Source organism: Prunus avium, chromosome 8 (assembly GCF_965620075.1).
Source record: "Prunus avium chromosome 8, drPruAviu1.hap1.1, whole genome shotgun sequence".
Lineage (NCBI taxonomy): Eukaryota > Viridiplantae > Streptophyta > Magnoliopsida > Rosales > Rosaceae > Prunus > Prunus avium.
In genome coordinates, this window is record NC_142291.1 from 8,682,269 (window position 1) to 8,697,345 (window position 15,077).

General features: G+C 41.3%; 1 protein-coding gene and 1 pseudogene across 1 annotated transcript; one reads left to right on the forward strand and one right to left on the reverse strand.

Moving 5' to 3' along the window:
• Positions 1-317: 317 nt before the first annotated feature.
• On the reverse strand, positions 318-9,351 carry LOC110769317 (signal recognition particle subunit SRP54 2-like; annotated as a pseudogene).
• Positions 622-3,021, forward strand: LOC148291289 (uncharacterized). The gene is made up of 2 exons (XM_088245232.1): positions 622-2,673; positions 2,847-3,021. Exons 1-2 carry the CDS (start codon positions 1,329-1,331, stop codon positions 2,885-2,887), a joined length of 1,386 nt encoding a protein of 461 aa, XP_088101358.1. The 5' UTR covers positions 622-1,328; the 3' UTR covers positions 2,888-3,021.
• Positions 9,352-15,077: the final 5,726 nt, after the last annotated feature.

Sequence of the window (15,077 nt, forward strand, 5' to 3'; positions counted from 1 at the left end):
TCTTAAACATTAAATGATGAAATTCACTTCATTGCCTCTAAATCATTAGAATTCTTTTGATCACCGATCATTTCTTTTAACCAAATACATACAATAAGACCAAAAAAGAAATGCCGACCCCTCAGATCACAACTAATGCAACTACTATTAAAAACAAAACAAAATTATCTGTTAGCCCCTTTGATAATAGGCTCTTGCAAAACGGTTAGCAGCATCAACTGGTGGACAGACGTCTGTTAGCCTCCCACAAAGGCTAGCTTTTATCAACCATTACTTGCAAATAAACTTGAAATCACCACTGCAATTGTAATAAATATCTACTTGTCCCCGCCTCTGAACATCCCCATCATGTCTATACCAGAACCCATTTGCTTCATCGAACTTTGTAATCTACCCATGCCACCAATCTGCTTCAGCATCTGGGGAGAAAGGACGTTGCTCATATTCTGTGTATTCATATTTCAGGATAGTGCACTCATTTCACCCTTCTTCGGAATCTTAAGTCCTTTCATTTTGCTCCATATCTTGGCAAGGCGCTTGTACTCTTCAAACATCTCCATTACTTCTCTAATTTCGAGACCAGAACCTCGTGCTATTCGAATTATACGTGACTCATGTTAGCTGATGTTACTATTGACACGTGTCCTTGCTGAGGTGGCAAGTTTGTTAGCTCTTCACGTGCTTATTAGTGTGATTAGTTAGTCTGTTAAGCAGGTTAGCTTAGTAAAGAAGTCATCATTACACAGCTATATAAGCTTGGGACTGGTTCATTTCATTATGATGTAACAGATACTATTTCTGAGAATATACAGAGCTTTACCTTTCTCTCTTTTATCACTTCTTCTTCTCCATAGTTATCATGGTATCAGAGCTACGGCTCTTGATCTCCAGCTTCCGCTCCGCTTGAAAAGCTTGAATCTGTACCTTTCATGGTGATTTTCATGGAAATTTCTTTCGTGCTTGATGGCTATACTTTGCACAATCTTGCGATTCTGGATGCGACTCTCCGATTGTGTTTGAGCTTCTTCCTCTTTCAATAAATTCAGTTCTGGTATGAATTCTAAACTTGTTCTCTGCATCAACATTGAATTTAGGTCAAATGATTCGGTGAATTGAGGCATAAAGCCCCTATTACGGCACGAAGCCTATATTGAAGCACGAAGCTGTTTAATTTCTGATATTTTCATTTTTCTGAGGCACAACGCCATTGTTGAAGCACGAAGCTTTTATTGAGACACAAAGTCCATTTCTGAGGCACGAAGCCCCTGTTTTCTTGAAGCACATAGGTTTTCTTGCTTATTTTTCATCTCTTCAGTTGATTGCCAATCATGACTTTTACGATGCCTAAAATCGAAGGTTTATTAGGAGTCTTAACTATTAAGCTGTCAGAAGATAACTTTGTCAAGTGGCAGTATCAGTTGCAATCAGTGCTCCAAGGATATGATTTGTATGGACATTTTGATGGCACTACTGTGTGTCCATCAAAATTTATAATTTCTGAGTCAGAGGGAGTCACAACAGAAATTACTGAAGGTTATAAGTCTTGGATTCAAGCTGATAAGGCACTTTTAAGTCTTCTTATTGCCACATTATCCGATGATGCTATGGAATATGTCATAGGTTGTAAAACGGCAAGAGATGCTTGGCTGAATTTAATTGACCGATATGCCTCAGTTTCTAGAGCAAGAGTTAATCAACTCAAGACTGAGTTGCATACTCTACATAAGGGCAGTGATTCTATTGAAAAATTCTTGCTTAAGTTGAAACACATTAGGGATCAATTGTCTGCAGCAGGAGTTCACTTAACTGATGATGACATTATCATTGCTGCACTTAATGGTTTACCACCTGAATTCGACATGATTAAAACGGTGTTAGTGGCAAGAGAAACACCAATCAATCTCAAGGAATTCAGAGCTCATCTTTTGTCTGCAGAACGTAATATTGAAGCTAGAATGGTAGCAATGTCTCACTCTATGCAGGGTATGATGGGTGTAACCTCGTTTGAATTGGGGTCTTCATCTACTGCTAATAATGTGCATATGTCTTCTGCCAATTCATCTGGCAATTCATCTGCTACAGTGGGAACCATAACTGGTCATTCTCCACCAAGTACTTCACCAACTATGGGGTTTAATGCCAGGTTTCATTCTCAATATGTGCCTCATTCTCAACCAACACAGCACTATTCTCAAGCAAGTCAACTTCCTAATTCACACTCCAATAATAGAGGTCGAGGCTTTCACGGAAATAATAGTGGTGGCCGTTTAAACTCCCAACCAAGGTCTTTTGTTCCCAAGTTTTCTTCTGGTCCAAAAACACAGGCAATTCCTGAATGTCAGATCTGTAATAAGAGAGGTCACACAGCTACAAATTGCTTTTATCGAATCCCTGACAATTCTGCTCATCCTCCTGTTGTGGAATGTCAAATCTGTGGGAAACGTGGACATATTGCTTTAAATTGCTATCACAGAGCGAATTTTGCTTATCAGGGAGCCACTCCACCTTCTTCTATACAAGCTATGACAGCACACATGCCTTCTGTGTATACTCCTGATGATTTGTGGATAGCAGATAGTGGAGCTTCACATCATATGACTCCACATGTCTCCAATCTGATGACTGCTACTCCATACTCTTCTGAGAATAAAGTGACTGTAGGAAGTGGAGAAGGTTTGGTTATTTCGAACATTGGTACTTCTAAGTTGACAGATCTCCCTGGTTCTTTACATTTAAATACTGTGTTCCATGTTCCTCATCTTGCTGCCAATCTCTTATCTGTTTACCAGTTATGTAGAGACAATCACTGCAGGGTTATCTTTGATGAACACTACATCTATGTGCAGGACAAGCAAACCAATCAGATTTTGTACCAAGGGCAGAGTAAACAAGGCCTCTATCCCATTCCTCAATTTGAGAACAATGCCTCTTCTACTTCCAAAATTCAATCTAATAAATCTGCAATAGCTTCTCAGCCTTCCCCAAAGGCTTTTCTAGGACAACAAGTAAAGTCAAAGCTATGGCATCTTCGATTGGGACATGTCTCCAATGAAGTGCTGCATCATATGCTTAAGACCTCTCAGATCACTTGTCATGCAGATACTAGTTCTGAAGTTTGTGTTGCTTGTATTCAAGGCAAAATGCATAGATTACCATTTTCTCATTCCCAATCCACAACTGTAGTACCTTTTCATAAGCTTCACAGTGATGTTTGGGGACCTTCAGCTTGTATAGCAGTAGGAGGTTTTCGATATTATCTTACCATCATTGATGACTGTACAAGATACATGTGGATTTTCCCACTTATTAATAAATCTGATGTTTTGCCAACATTCATCAAGTTTCATGCCTATGAAGTTAATCAATATCAAGCTCATATCAAGATTTTTCAATCAGATGGAGGGGGTGAGTATACTAGTAAAGCTTTTCAGGAGTTCTTATCATCTAAAGGTATCAGTCATCACCTATCTTGTCCTTACACTCCTCAGCAAAATGGAGTTGCTGAGAGAAAGAATAGACATGTGATAGAGACAGCTCTTACTCTCCTACAGACAGCTGAATTGCCTACTAATCTCTGGTATTATGCAGCAGCTCATGCAGTTTTCCTCATCAATAGAATGCCTTGCAAAGGCTTGAACATGACTTCTCCATATTATAAGTTCTTTGGTCATCATCCAGTTTTAAGTGCCATGAAGGTGTTTGGTTTAGCTGTATATCCTTTGCTCAAACAGTATAATGCTCATAAATTGGAATCTCGATCATCCCAGTGTGTTTTTCTAGGATATTCATTGAGTCATAAAGGAGTTTATTGCTATAATATGCTCAATCAGAAACTTCACATTTCTAGACATGTGATTCATGATGAGAGTCTCTTTCCCTTTAAGTTGTTAAAGTCGCCTACAATTTCTACTCCAGTTGCTTCATCTAATGCAAGGCCAGTCAATATCTCAGTTACTTTGCCTCATACATCTTCCCAACAATCTACCTCTTCTGCTCAGTCTTCTATGGAAACTCATTTAGATCTTCCAATGTCCGATAATACTGAGTCCTTGGAGTTCTCGTCGGGTTCTGTTTTACCTGTTACTTCACCCAATCAGTTGGAGGTAGTGTTACCTATTTCACCTGACTCAACTATTCATGAGTCATCAGATGCCTATGCAATGCCTTATTCTACTAACTGTCATCCCATGCAAACAAGACTCAAGTCTGGAGTTGTTCAGAAAAGACAATTTCCAGAATTCTCATGCTTTGCAACTATGCTTACTTCTGTCATAGAACCTGAGGCTCCAACTTATTTTAAGGCAGCAGCAGCTCAACCAGAATGGCAACAGGCTATGGCAGAGGAAATTCAAGCTCTCCAATTGCAAGGTACATGGAATCTTGTTCCTCCTCCTCATGACAAGAATATTGTAGGATGTAGGTGGATATATAAAATAAAAAGAAATTCAGATGGAACAATTTCACGATACAAAGCTAGGCTGGTAGCTCAAGGATTCAGTCAAGAGCATGGTTTGGATTATGATGAAACCTTTAGTCCTGTAGTGAGACACACCACAGTTAGATTAGTACTCAGTTTAGCTGCTATGTTTAAATGGGATTTACGTCAATTAGATGTAAAAAATGCTTTCCTTCATGGGGAATTACAAGAAGAGGTTTATATGCGGCAACCTCAAGGTTTTATTGACTCTACATGTCCTAATTATGTGTGCAAATTACAGAAATCCCTATATGGTTTAAAACAGGCTCCGCGTGCATGGAATGCCAAGTTTACAGGTTATTTGCCTTCTTTGGGGTTTCAATCTTCTCACTCAGATCCTAGTCTGTTTGTCAGACAGAATTCTACCTCTGTGGTTATCCTATTATTGTATGTTGATGATATCATCATCACTGGATCAGATACACAAGTGGTACAATCTGTTATTGATTCTTTGGGAGAGGTATTTGATATGAAAGACATAGGTCGTCTTACCTATTTTCTGGGATTGGAGGTTCATTATCAGGACAATGGTGATATCTTTGTCAATCAAGCTAAGTATGCTCGAGATTTGTTTAAGAAAGCAGGCATGGACACTTGTAAATCATGTTTGACTCCAATTAAACCTCATCAGTATATGTTGAAAGATGAAGGTACTCTTCTTTCTGATCCAACATTGTATTGAAGTCTTGTTGGAGCATTACAATATTTGACCTTTACACGACCAGATATTGCCTTTGCAGTAAATACAGTATGTCAGTTCATGAATGCTCCCACTGATACACATTTTGCTTTAGTAAAACGTATCTTGCGATATCTGCAAGGTACTCTTCAATATGGGATCACATTCTCTCCGGGCTCTATGCTTTTATCTGGCTATTGTGACTCTGATTGGGCAGGTGATCCTAACACCAGACGTTCTACCACAGGTTATGTTGTATTTCTTGGTGATAATCCAATTTCATGGTCATCCAAGAAGCAAGCTGCAGTTTCTCGTAGTTCCACTGAAGCTGAATACCGTGCTCTAGCCAATTGTGCAGCAGACATTGCTTGGATTAGACAGATAATGTGTGATTTGCATATGACACTGCCAGAGGCACCTATTATTCATAGTGATAATATGTCTGCATTGGCTCTTAGTGTCAATCCAGTTTTTCACTCTCGTATTAAACACTTGGACATCGATTATCATTTTGTTAGAGAACGAGTTCAATGTCGAGATCTGGTTGTGCAATATATTCCCACAGATGGTCAGGTTGCAGATATTCTTACCAAGGGCCTTCATAGTCCAGTGTTCATTCGACATCGTTCCAATCTCAGGCTAGGTCTGTACCCAGCTGAGATTGAGGGGGAATGTTAGCTGATGTTACTATTGACACGTGTCCTTGCTGAGGTGGCAAGTTTGTTAGCTCTTCACGTGCTTATTAGTGTGATTAGTTAGTCTGTTAAGCAGGTTAGCTTAGTAAAGAAGTCATCATTACACAGCTATATAAGCTTGGGACTGGTTCATTTCATTATGATGTAACAGATACTATTTCTGAGAATATACAGAGCTTTACCTTTCTCTCTTTTATCACTTCTTCTTCTCCATAGTTATCAACTCATTCATGAGTTTTGGATTTGAGCTATCCAACTCTGCAAGACAAGTTAAGCTATTCACTAAACCATGTGAGTTTCTTCCCCACCCCCCAAAGGAACTAAACATGACAGTTATTGCTCAAACTATGTGGCTTCATACACAAAAACAAAAGGAATGGGCATTACTTGCCTTCTTTTGTAATTGAATCCATCATGGTCATGTACCGCTTGTTCTTTGCCTGGCTTTCCTTTTCACGACCTTTAGGCATTAATTCAGCACTAAATCCTGGAAGCATTGAGAAGACCTACATAAACCAAATAATTCTGAGCCTGCAGTTGGGTCCTCTCAACAATAACATCCATGATTATGTACCCTAAAGCTTCTGAATGTGCGTAGTCTCTGTGTGTGTGTGTGTGTGTGTGAGTGAGAGAGAGAGAGAGAGAGAGAGAGAGAGTAAACAAGAGGACACAGAGTTCATACATAAATTACCTAAATACCAACAAGAAAGTTCAAAGGGTAGTAACATTAAAGTTACTTGTCAATTGCTTTATAAGGCTAATAACCAAACAGATAATTATGAATATGATTCTGGCCTCCCCAATGTTTTATTAATTTTGAGACTTAGTTTAATACTTCACTGCATTCTTTTCTTTAGTTGATTCTTGTGTTAGTTAATGAATTTTACTCAGAGCACAAACTACTCATGACGTTAATAATATGGTTTCCTAAAATCCATTTACAACATTTGGGGGAGGGGAATTCGAAGACCTCTTTTATAGAGGAGAGCTGTAGCTACTGAGTCAGAGTAATAAGCAGCATTTGAAAAATCTGAAACACCCAACTTGATTTAGAGAAAAGTTTGGGCAGTTCTCAATTTGGGGAAGCTGTAGCCTGTAGGGAAGGGGGTCAAAGTTGGGTTTTAAGTGGTTTGTGTTAAAATTTAGATTTGGGGAAGAATTGGTGAAGCTACCATAAAAAGTGAACATGTGAATGTAACATGTTCGTATCCATAATTAGCTTCAGTAGATCCAATAACACATAGGTACCACCTATTTAGTATTCACACATTTGCATACCCTGTAAAACAGAAATATAGAAGGGGCAAGAAGATAAAAGAGGCACATTCTAGATAAAGTACAATAAAAGAGAATGATAACCTGGCTAACTGGACCCATTTTAAGTATGTTCTGAAACAGCTCATACATAATCCTTAATGTAAAGTTCCCTTCTGATAGTGTTTGCAAGAGTTCTGACTGTTGGTCCATAGGAACAACTTCATGGATCTTGTCCATAAATCCAGACCTAGAAGTAAAAGCCATAGTTATTTAAACAATTTAGAACAGTCATTGCTAAGTACGTCCAAAAAAGTCTAAGACTGAAAAAGCGAGTGACCTAAGAGACAGCTGACAATCGGTTTAACATAAAAAAACTTCAAACTCGTCCATGTGCTCTCCTATTCCAATAAAGATAACAGGACCCTTTGTTGCTGCAACATTGCACACATATAGTAAAAGAAAATCTAGTTGTCAAAACCTTTTGCTTGCCGGTACCAAAAACCAATGCCTTACCACTTGGCTATCCTCCATACGGCCTGTTTTGGACGGTAGAACGAGGAGAGGGGGGGAGAGGCAGGGCTCTAAGAATGAGCCGAGCCATGCAAACACAGAGATATATCAAGTGAGCAGCAAGGTTCTCCTTTTCGGACCGACTACAACAAGCTCACGACTCTAATAGAAACAAACGGTAAGCTTGTTGTGAATTAATGACTAACTCACAGCCCTTTTAAGATCTTGTTGTTGATGGACTTTAGACAAAGAACTCAATGATGGATGAGTCTTACACACACACACAGAACTTAACCAAGCACAAATGACACAAGTGTTTATAGAGGTTCAGCAAATTGCCTACATCCTCTTTGGTGATCACCTTGAGAAATTTCACTAATGAAGATATGTTACAACTTTGGTTTACAAAGGAAACCCCCTTAGAACACTACCCTCACAATCTGTTTCTCTCACACCCTTGCTCAACACCTTGATACACTTAGAGAACTCTCTTGCTCACGCCCTTGGCTTTTCTGAAACTCTCACAGAAAAACTTATTGTTTCCAGCTTTTGCCACTACATATGTTCAACATGCTTTCTCCCTTGTGTTATCTTACTTCATTCCATTACCTACACAAGCCAATGGACAAGAGATAGGATATCTGATTGTCCTCCACGTTCTTTCCTTTTAGTCACCACTTAGACTAAGGGTCAGATCAGGTAGGTAATACAATCTCACTCAGCCACCTCCATTAAACCAGAAAATGGAGAGGAGATTATTCAAAACAAGATAACCAATTAGCCATGAGTGCTCTCCCAACTATCCAGCAAGTAGTCAACCTTCATTTACCTCAGAAGTGACCCATTAAGCACCTGCAAACTTGTGGAAAGCGATAGCCATTGAAAAGACAGTTGAAAATACGTAAGCAAAACATCACAGCACGACTGGAGCGACCGGTCGTCAGGAATGGGCGACCGGTCGCCAGAAGTTTTTTTCTTACAGACGTCGAATCTGCTTCTCAGCGACCGGTCGCAAATGTCTGGCGACTGGTCGCTCGTGCTTCATGCGACCGGTCGCAAAGAACTGGCGACCGGTCGCTCCTTGGTTTAGCTCCAGACCTCGAATCTGCCAGAAAACGGTCGCAACTTCCCAGCGACCGGTCGCTTTTAGGCAGTTTCAAATACTCCCTTTGAGCGCCAAAACCTTTGTATCCTTTAGGCTCTATTTGCTTGCAACAGAAACCAAAGAGATACTTTCCTTCACTGTAGCTATTCTTTGCTATTGATCACTAGACTAATGTTTGAAGTTAAAGTTGATAGAAATTTTGGAATAGCATTACAAAACTGAGAAGGCACATTAGCAGAAAAAATACATATACTGAGATACATAACAGGGAAGATTTCAGATGTCACCTGAAGTTATACACGAGTTTTAATTGTCACCTCGGAAAAAAGAAAAGATTACAAACACCACCTCGATTTTGAATATTCCAAATGTGTCACCTAACACTAACTCTGTCAAAAATTCTTTTAAAAAGCATTTCTCCAAGCGCCCCAGCATTTTTGCTATCAAAGGAGTGCTTCGCTTCTCTTCCTAGCTGTGACTACTTAGGGACCCAGCAGCAATTTCCTAGTATAAAATCAACTCAAAGATACATGACAGAAAATTGGTCAAATTTGAGACCTCCAAAAGTTTTCAGATTTGGTCAGAAAATTGGTAGTGTATAATTGATACTAAAATTATACAAACTCATGGTTACAAGCTCAAGGATGTTGCAGGCGATAAGATTTCCTTTAATAACTTTTTAGACAGAACAAAACAATGTCCAAAAGACTATAAATATCAAATTCTGCCAAAATCTCAAATTCTAAGGGGCAAGCCGAAGTGGATCGCGAGGGAACAGAGAAGTTTTGCGGATGTTGTTCAAACCACAGAAAAGCATGACAACACGCTCCAGCCCTACCCCGAACCCACCGTGCGGAGGTGCAGCGTATCTGTAAGAGCCATCACAAGGGTTAACAAGAGCTCGAGCAGAAGAAACTTATGATAAACAATATTAAGCAGCGAAAGGTGTTGTTTGAGTGTGTTTAAAAATCCACCATCCAAGTAGTCAGTATGAAGGAACGCATGCACAAGTTGGCTATGGGAAGTTGGAGTTGAGCAGATGCAATTGATGAAAGGGGCGTAGGAATTCTCTGCAAAAGGGAAGAGAAAAGATGCTAAACAAAGTAAAGGGTTCCAACTTTTCAATATAAAACTATGTGTTGGTGGGAGAAAGTGACGGGAAGGCTAAAGCTTTGCTTTAGTGTTTGCATGATTACAATCACTTTTTATACATATATATATGAAAATGGCGTGGGAATTTTCTGAAGATGACTCAGAGGCCACCAATTGGCCTATTGCTTTTTGTTTAAGTTATATATATATATGTATATGTCATGATTGGTATTATTAGACCCACCCACCAATTATTGGGCAAAATCCTCCGTCGACTACATAAGAAATCCTCCGTCGACTTCATAAAAAATCCTCCGTCGACTTCACAAAAAATCCTTCGTCGACTTCATAAAAAATCCTCCGTCGACTTCACAAAAAATCCGCCGTCGACTACATAAAAAATCCTCCGTCGACTACATAAGAAATCCTCCGTCGACTTCATAAAAAATCCTCCGTCGACTACATAAGAAATCCTCCGTCGACTTCATAAAAAATCCTCCGTCGAACTCAAAGATCCTTGGTTGGAAGGAAAGATCCGTTGGAGGAATTTGGCTCAACTAAAAGACACAAGAAATTGAAGAAAAGCAACCGGCCGTCTAGTTTCTGCTATGCTATTTTTTCCACATGTTTTTAACCTCTCTCTTTGGGTTCCTTGGGTGTTTTTCCATGCAGGGCTTTTGTTTTAAGTTGCTTTTGATTGGTAAAGGAGAGAACAACCTGCAGGAAACATGGAAGCCTAATTTGAGGACTTGGTTCAAGATGTTCTCATCTTTGGTCGAAGATATAGCTAAGCTAAGATAGAGGCAAGAGTGCAGCCGTGAGAGAGAGGTAAAGTAGCTGGAAACTAGTGAGTGCATGAAATACCAAGGGTAGTTTGAGTTCTCCAAGGTGTTTGAGCAAGGGTGTGAGAGAAGCAAATTGTCAGGAAGTTCACGCCTAGAGCTCCGTAAGGCATTAATTTTGGGAAGATTTGTAGCCACCCTACTATCCTGATCTCATTTTACTGACCAACCATAGGAGTCGATGATGGTTGGAAAATTCTCATTAAATGTCTAGAGCTCCGGAAGACATTAATTTTGAAAGGATTTTCAATGAAAGTTAGTTGAGGCCATTTAATGACCAAACCCATGAGCTGAAGGAAGCTCTATAAATTGATCGTCAGAAGAAAAGAAGAGGACCGCCAACTGAACACCCAAAACCTGTCTTTTTATCCTGTACTTTTCAATTCATAGTCTAGGATTTTTATCCTTCAAGCTTTTCAGATTATCCAAGTTCTTCATTTTCCTACTGTAAGCTTTACATTCTTGCAATTTAATTTCAATTGTCTTTACATTCAAGTTTAATTCAAGTCTTTATCGCTTTAATCTACTTAATCGCATTTACATTTCTGTCATTTCGTTTACTGCATTTACATTCATTGCACTTATCACAAAAATCCTAAAAATAGTCATACAAATATCAATCATCCTTGACCTCAAGGAGGAAAAAGAACCTAGGCCAAGAGGAGGTTCCTTGCTTGGTCGATCAATCGTTTGATTAAGAAGTCAGAAGCGCAAACACACTCACACAATCTTTCCATCCAAGCCATCAAGTGGTTTGGTGGTGGCACGCCTACGCATCTCAAGAGAAGAAGGACCAAAAACTCCTTCCATCAGCCTACCCGGCCGGAAAGAGGGAAACATAATTTGGCACGCCCGGTGGGACTAGAAAAGAATTGTATGGTTGCAAATACTAGGAGGAATCCTAGAAGAGATCAAGAATTTAGACTTCATTCGGAATCAGAGTCAAGTATGGCTGGTTCACTTCCTACAAGTTCTCAGCCACAAGATGTTCCGAACAATCAGCAAGGCCAAAATGGCCTTGGCCGAAATGCGGCCGTCGATCTTGACCACGTGGTGGTTGAAGATGTTATGGAAGCCGCCGAAGGACCAGTCTTGAGGCCAAGTCTGGCCACATCGTTGGAACTCCAACAACTCTTCCGTACAATAGAGATGTCAAGCAATCAGAGAATGCAGGAGGCAGCTCAAACTATTGCTCAAACCGTTGCTCAAACCTTGGCTCAAACCATGGCCACTCAGAATGCTCAGATCAATGAGAGGTTTAATCAATTGCTAGGCCAACAAAATGGCCAAAATGGAAATCAGGCGGCAAATGGAGTGCCAGTGGCAGGGCTTCAAGTGGAGGCCCAACCAAACATCTTTGGGGCGAATCTGCCTCAACCAAATGCACTGGCTGGGGGCAACCCACCCCCAGCGGTCAATGTTCTACCGATGGGTAATAACCCATATGCGGCGGCCAATCAATTCCAAGGACTCCCGCAGTACAACCAATTCCGCCCACAAGTTCACCAGGGGGCAGGGGCCAATTTCGCTGGGCCTCATATAAACCAATTCGGCGGAGTCGGTGGGTGGAATAATCTTGGTGGGAATAATCCATTACTAGGAAATCAAGCAATCGACCGAGGAGCGGTCAAGCAGATGATCCAAGATATGGTGCCTCATGCTAGAAGAATTGGTAGACCCGTCTACCGGAGGCCATATCCGGAGCATTTTGATCAGGAGGAATTTCCACGAGGATTCAAAGTTCCAGATTTTGCATTATTTTCAGGAGATGGACTCCAGTCGACCGTGGAGCATATTGGTCGATTCACAGCTCAATGTGCCGAAATCGGACATCGCGAGGTCTTGAAATTAAGGCTATTCCCAAGCACCCTCACGGGGGCTGCTTTTTCATGGTATGTCAAACTTCCTCAGAATTCTGTTCCAAATTGGCAGACCATGGAGCAAATCTTCCATGAACAATTTTATCGGCCGGAGCCAGATGTGTCAATGGCCGACTTGGCTAAGATGCGCCAAGGACCAAACGAGTCAGTCCAAGAATACTTGGGGAAGTTCAGAGAAGCAAGGGCTAGATGTACGGTCAACATGCCTGAACATGAGTTTGCAAAGTTGGCTCAAGGTGGGTTATTGCTCGATCTTCGAAAGAAGTTCGAGGGTATTGAATTTCGCGATATTTATGACCTCCTACTTCGGGTGGATCGATATGAAGCTCTTTTAAAGGAGGAACAACAAAAGAATCGGCCGACATCTCGACCGACTTTCTATAGAGATCTACCAAAACCTTCCACATCTAGAACCATGGCTGTCCATGCGGTGGATGTCGAAGATGTGAATTCAAAGGAGGCAGATGAGGAAATCTTCCTAGCAGAAGAAGAAGAATCCATAGGGATAAACTTGGCTGAAATCATGGTCAGTAAACCACACGTATGCAAGGTTTTGTCCAAAGCCTCCAAGGATCAGAGGCTGACAACGGTCCAGATTTCTAAGTTTAGTGGAACTTCTCAAAAGGGAGTCGGAACCAAGTCCTATACCTTTGACATTTCGAAAGCCGAACTAATCTTCGACCAACTTTTAAAAGAAAAGATGATAAAATTTCCAAATGGTCATGATATTCCGTCGGCTAATGAACTTAGAAACAAGACTTTTTGCAAATGGCATGGTGTATGGTCTCATGCAACTAACAATTGCCTTGTTTTTCGGAATGTCGTGCAGGATCTCATTGATCGAAAAATCTTGAAATTTCCAGAGAAAGCTACAATGGGTGTTGATCAGAATCCATTCCCAAGTGCTCAGGCCAACATGGTGAATGCCAACTTCCCAAGGCCAGATCAACCTCGACCAAGATTAGACTTGGGTGGCTCCGGAAGAGCAACAGCTGAGAGAAGAGCAAGGGAGAACCTGATGGATCCTAAGGCGAAGGGTAAAGCCAAAATGTATCCAGAAGTGACAAATGTTCTAGATGAGAAAATTCCAATTATGGAAGAACCTCCCAAGGCTATTGTGCTATGCAGCCGATGTCAATGTGAGGTCTCATTGGAGGTAGTTCTACCAAAATCCAAGGAGCCAGCCAGAGAGCCGACTAAGGAGACAATCAAGGATCAAGCCCAGACAGGTAGACCAAAAAGTGCTGGGAAAAATATGATTAAAAGTTCGGCCGTGAATTACGGTCCATATAGCCCAAGGGGCATGATGGAGACTAGGCCGAACAAACGGCCATTACATGAATACCAAGATAGGTACGAGAGGCCACGATATCAGCCCAAGAGAAGTCATCAGATGCCACTAAAGTATGAAGATGTTGATCTGCTGAACCCAAGCCAAGGTAAAAATAGAAGCATGTGGGTTTCGGTGGGAGAAGGAAAGAGTCGAGATGTGGCCTATGTATCAAGACCTCGCCCATCTGATGGTACTGGTGTCCCAACTTTCAAGATGCCAAACATCAAGGCAGGACAATGGTATAGGAGTAGAGGTTCGAAATTGCCTCCAATACCCTTGAGCAAAACTCAAACAAGAAGGGCTCAGAGACAATATGCTGCCACTTGTAAAGCAGAGCTTGAGTGGGCGGACGAGAGGCAAGCCCAGCTTAACCGATTAGTCGACCTTCGAGAGAAGCTTCGACTGGAAGAGTTGGAGTTCGCCAAAGCTGATGCTGTGGCTTCGTTAGAGGCAGCAGCGGCCAAGGGGATGAAAATACATCGACAATGGGTGAATGGTCAAGTTGTGGTGACAGCCTTAGATGAGCCGATGTTGGAGTTGGAGGCTCATTTGACCGGAGCCTTTGAAGCAAACAATCTCAAGGCGGAATCTAGCAAGCCAATGAAGGTGTTGGATGACGGGCCATCAAAAGTTGAGAGGTTTAAAAAGAATCAGCCCAAGGCCAATCCTTCGACCTCCAGGAGGCAGACACCAATTAAAGTGGTATCACCACCCGTGGCCGAGGAGAAAAAAGAAAATAACCATGAAATGGTCGAGGATGTCAGAGGAAAGCCCCAGATGACAGAAGAGAAGCTGACGGCGGAGGAGGACCAAGTCATGGTCGATGTCCAAACTTCCGTAGTGGAAGAAAAGGCCGAACCAACGGCCGACGTAGAGACAGAAGAGACTTCAGAAAACCTAGGGGGCGCTTTGGCCAATGATGATGAACTTTATGGGGAGAATGAAGAGTATGGTGATGACGAGTATTTTGAAGACCTCCCAGAAGAAGCTATGGAGCAACTAGCTAATGACTGTAGGGAAGAGATTACCAAGTTGGAGAGTGAATTGAAGACAAGTAAGACCAAGGTGAGGTTTGGGGACTTCGACGAGGTCGATGCTATGGTGGTCACACTTCCACTATTTTTCGAAGCTCAGCCAGGTCAACCAAACTCCATGGAGGGAGATGTTTTTGATGAAGTCGAATCCATGGTTCAGATGGGAGAACCAA

Excerpts from the sequence above, each read along its gene's own strand:
- LOC148291289 (XM_088245232.1), top strand. The coding sequence starts at position 1,329 with ATGACTTTTACGATGCCTAAAATCGAAGGTTTATTAGGAGTCTTAACT. Across the intron at positions 2,674-2,846 it reads GACTGTAGGAAGTGGAGAAG|GACAAGCAAACCAATCAGAT; the intron begins GTTTGGTTATTT and ends ATCTATGTGCAG.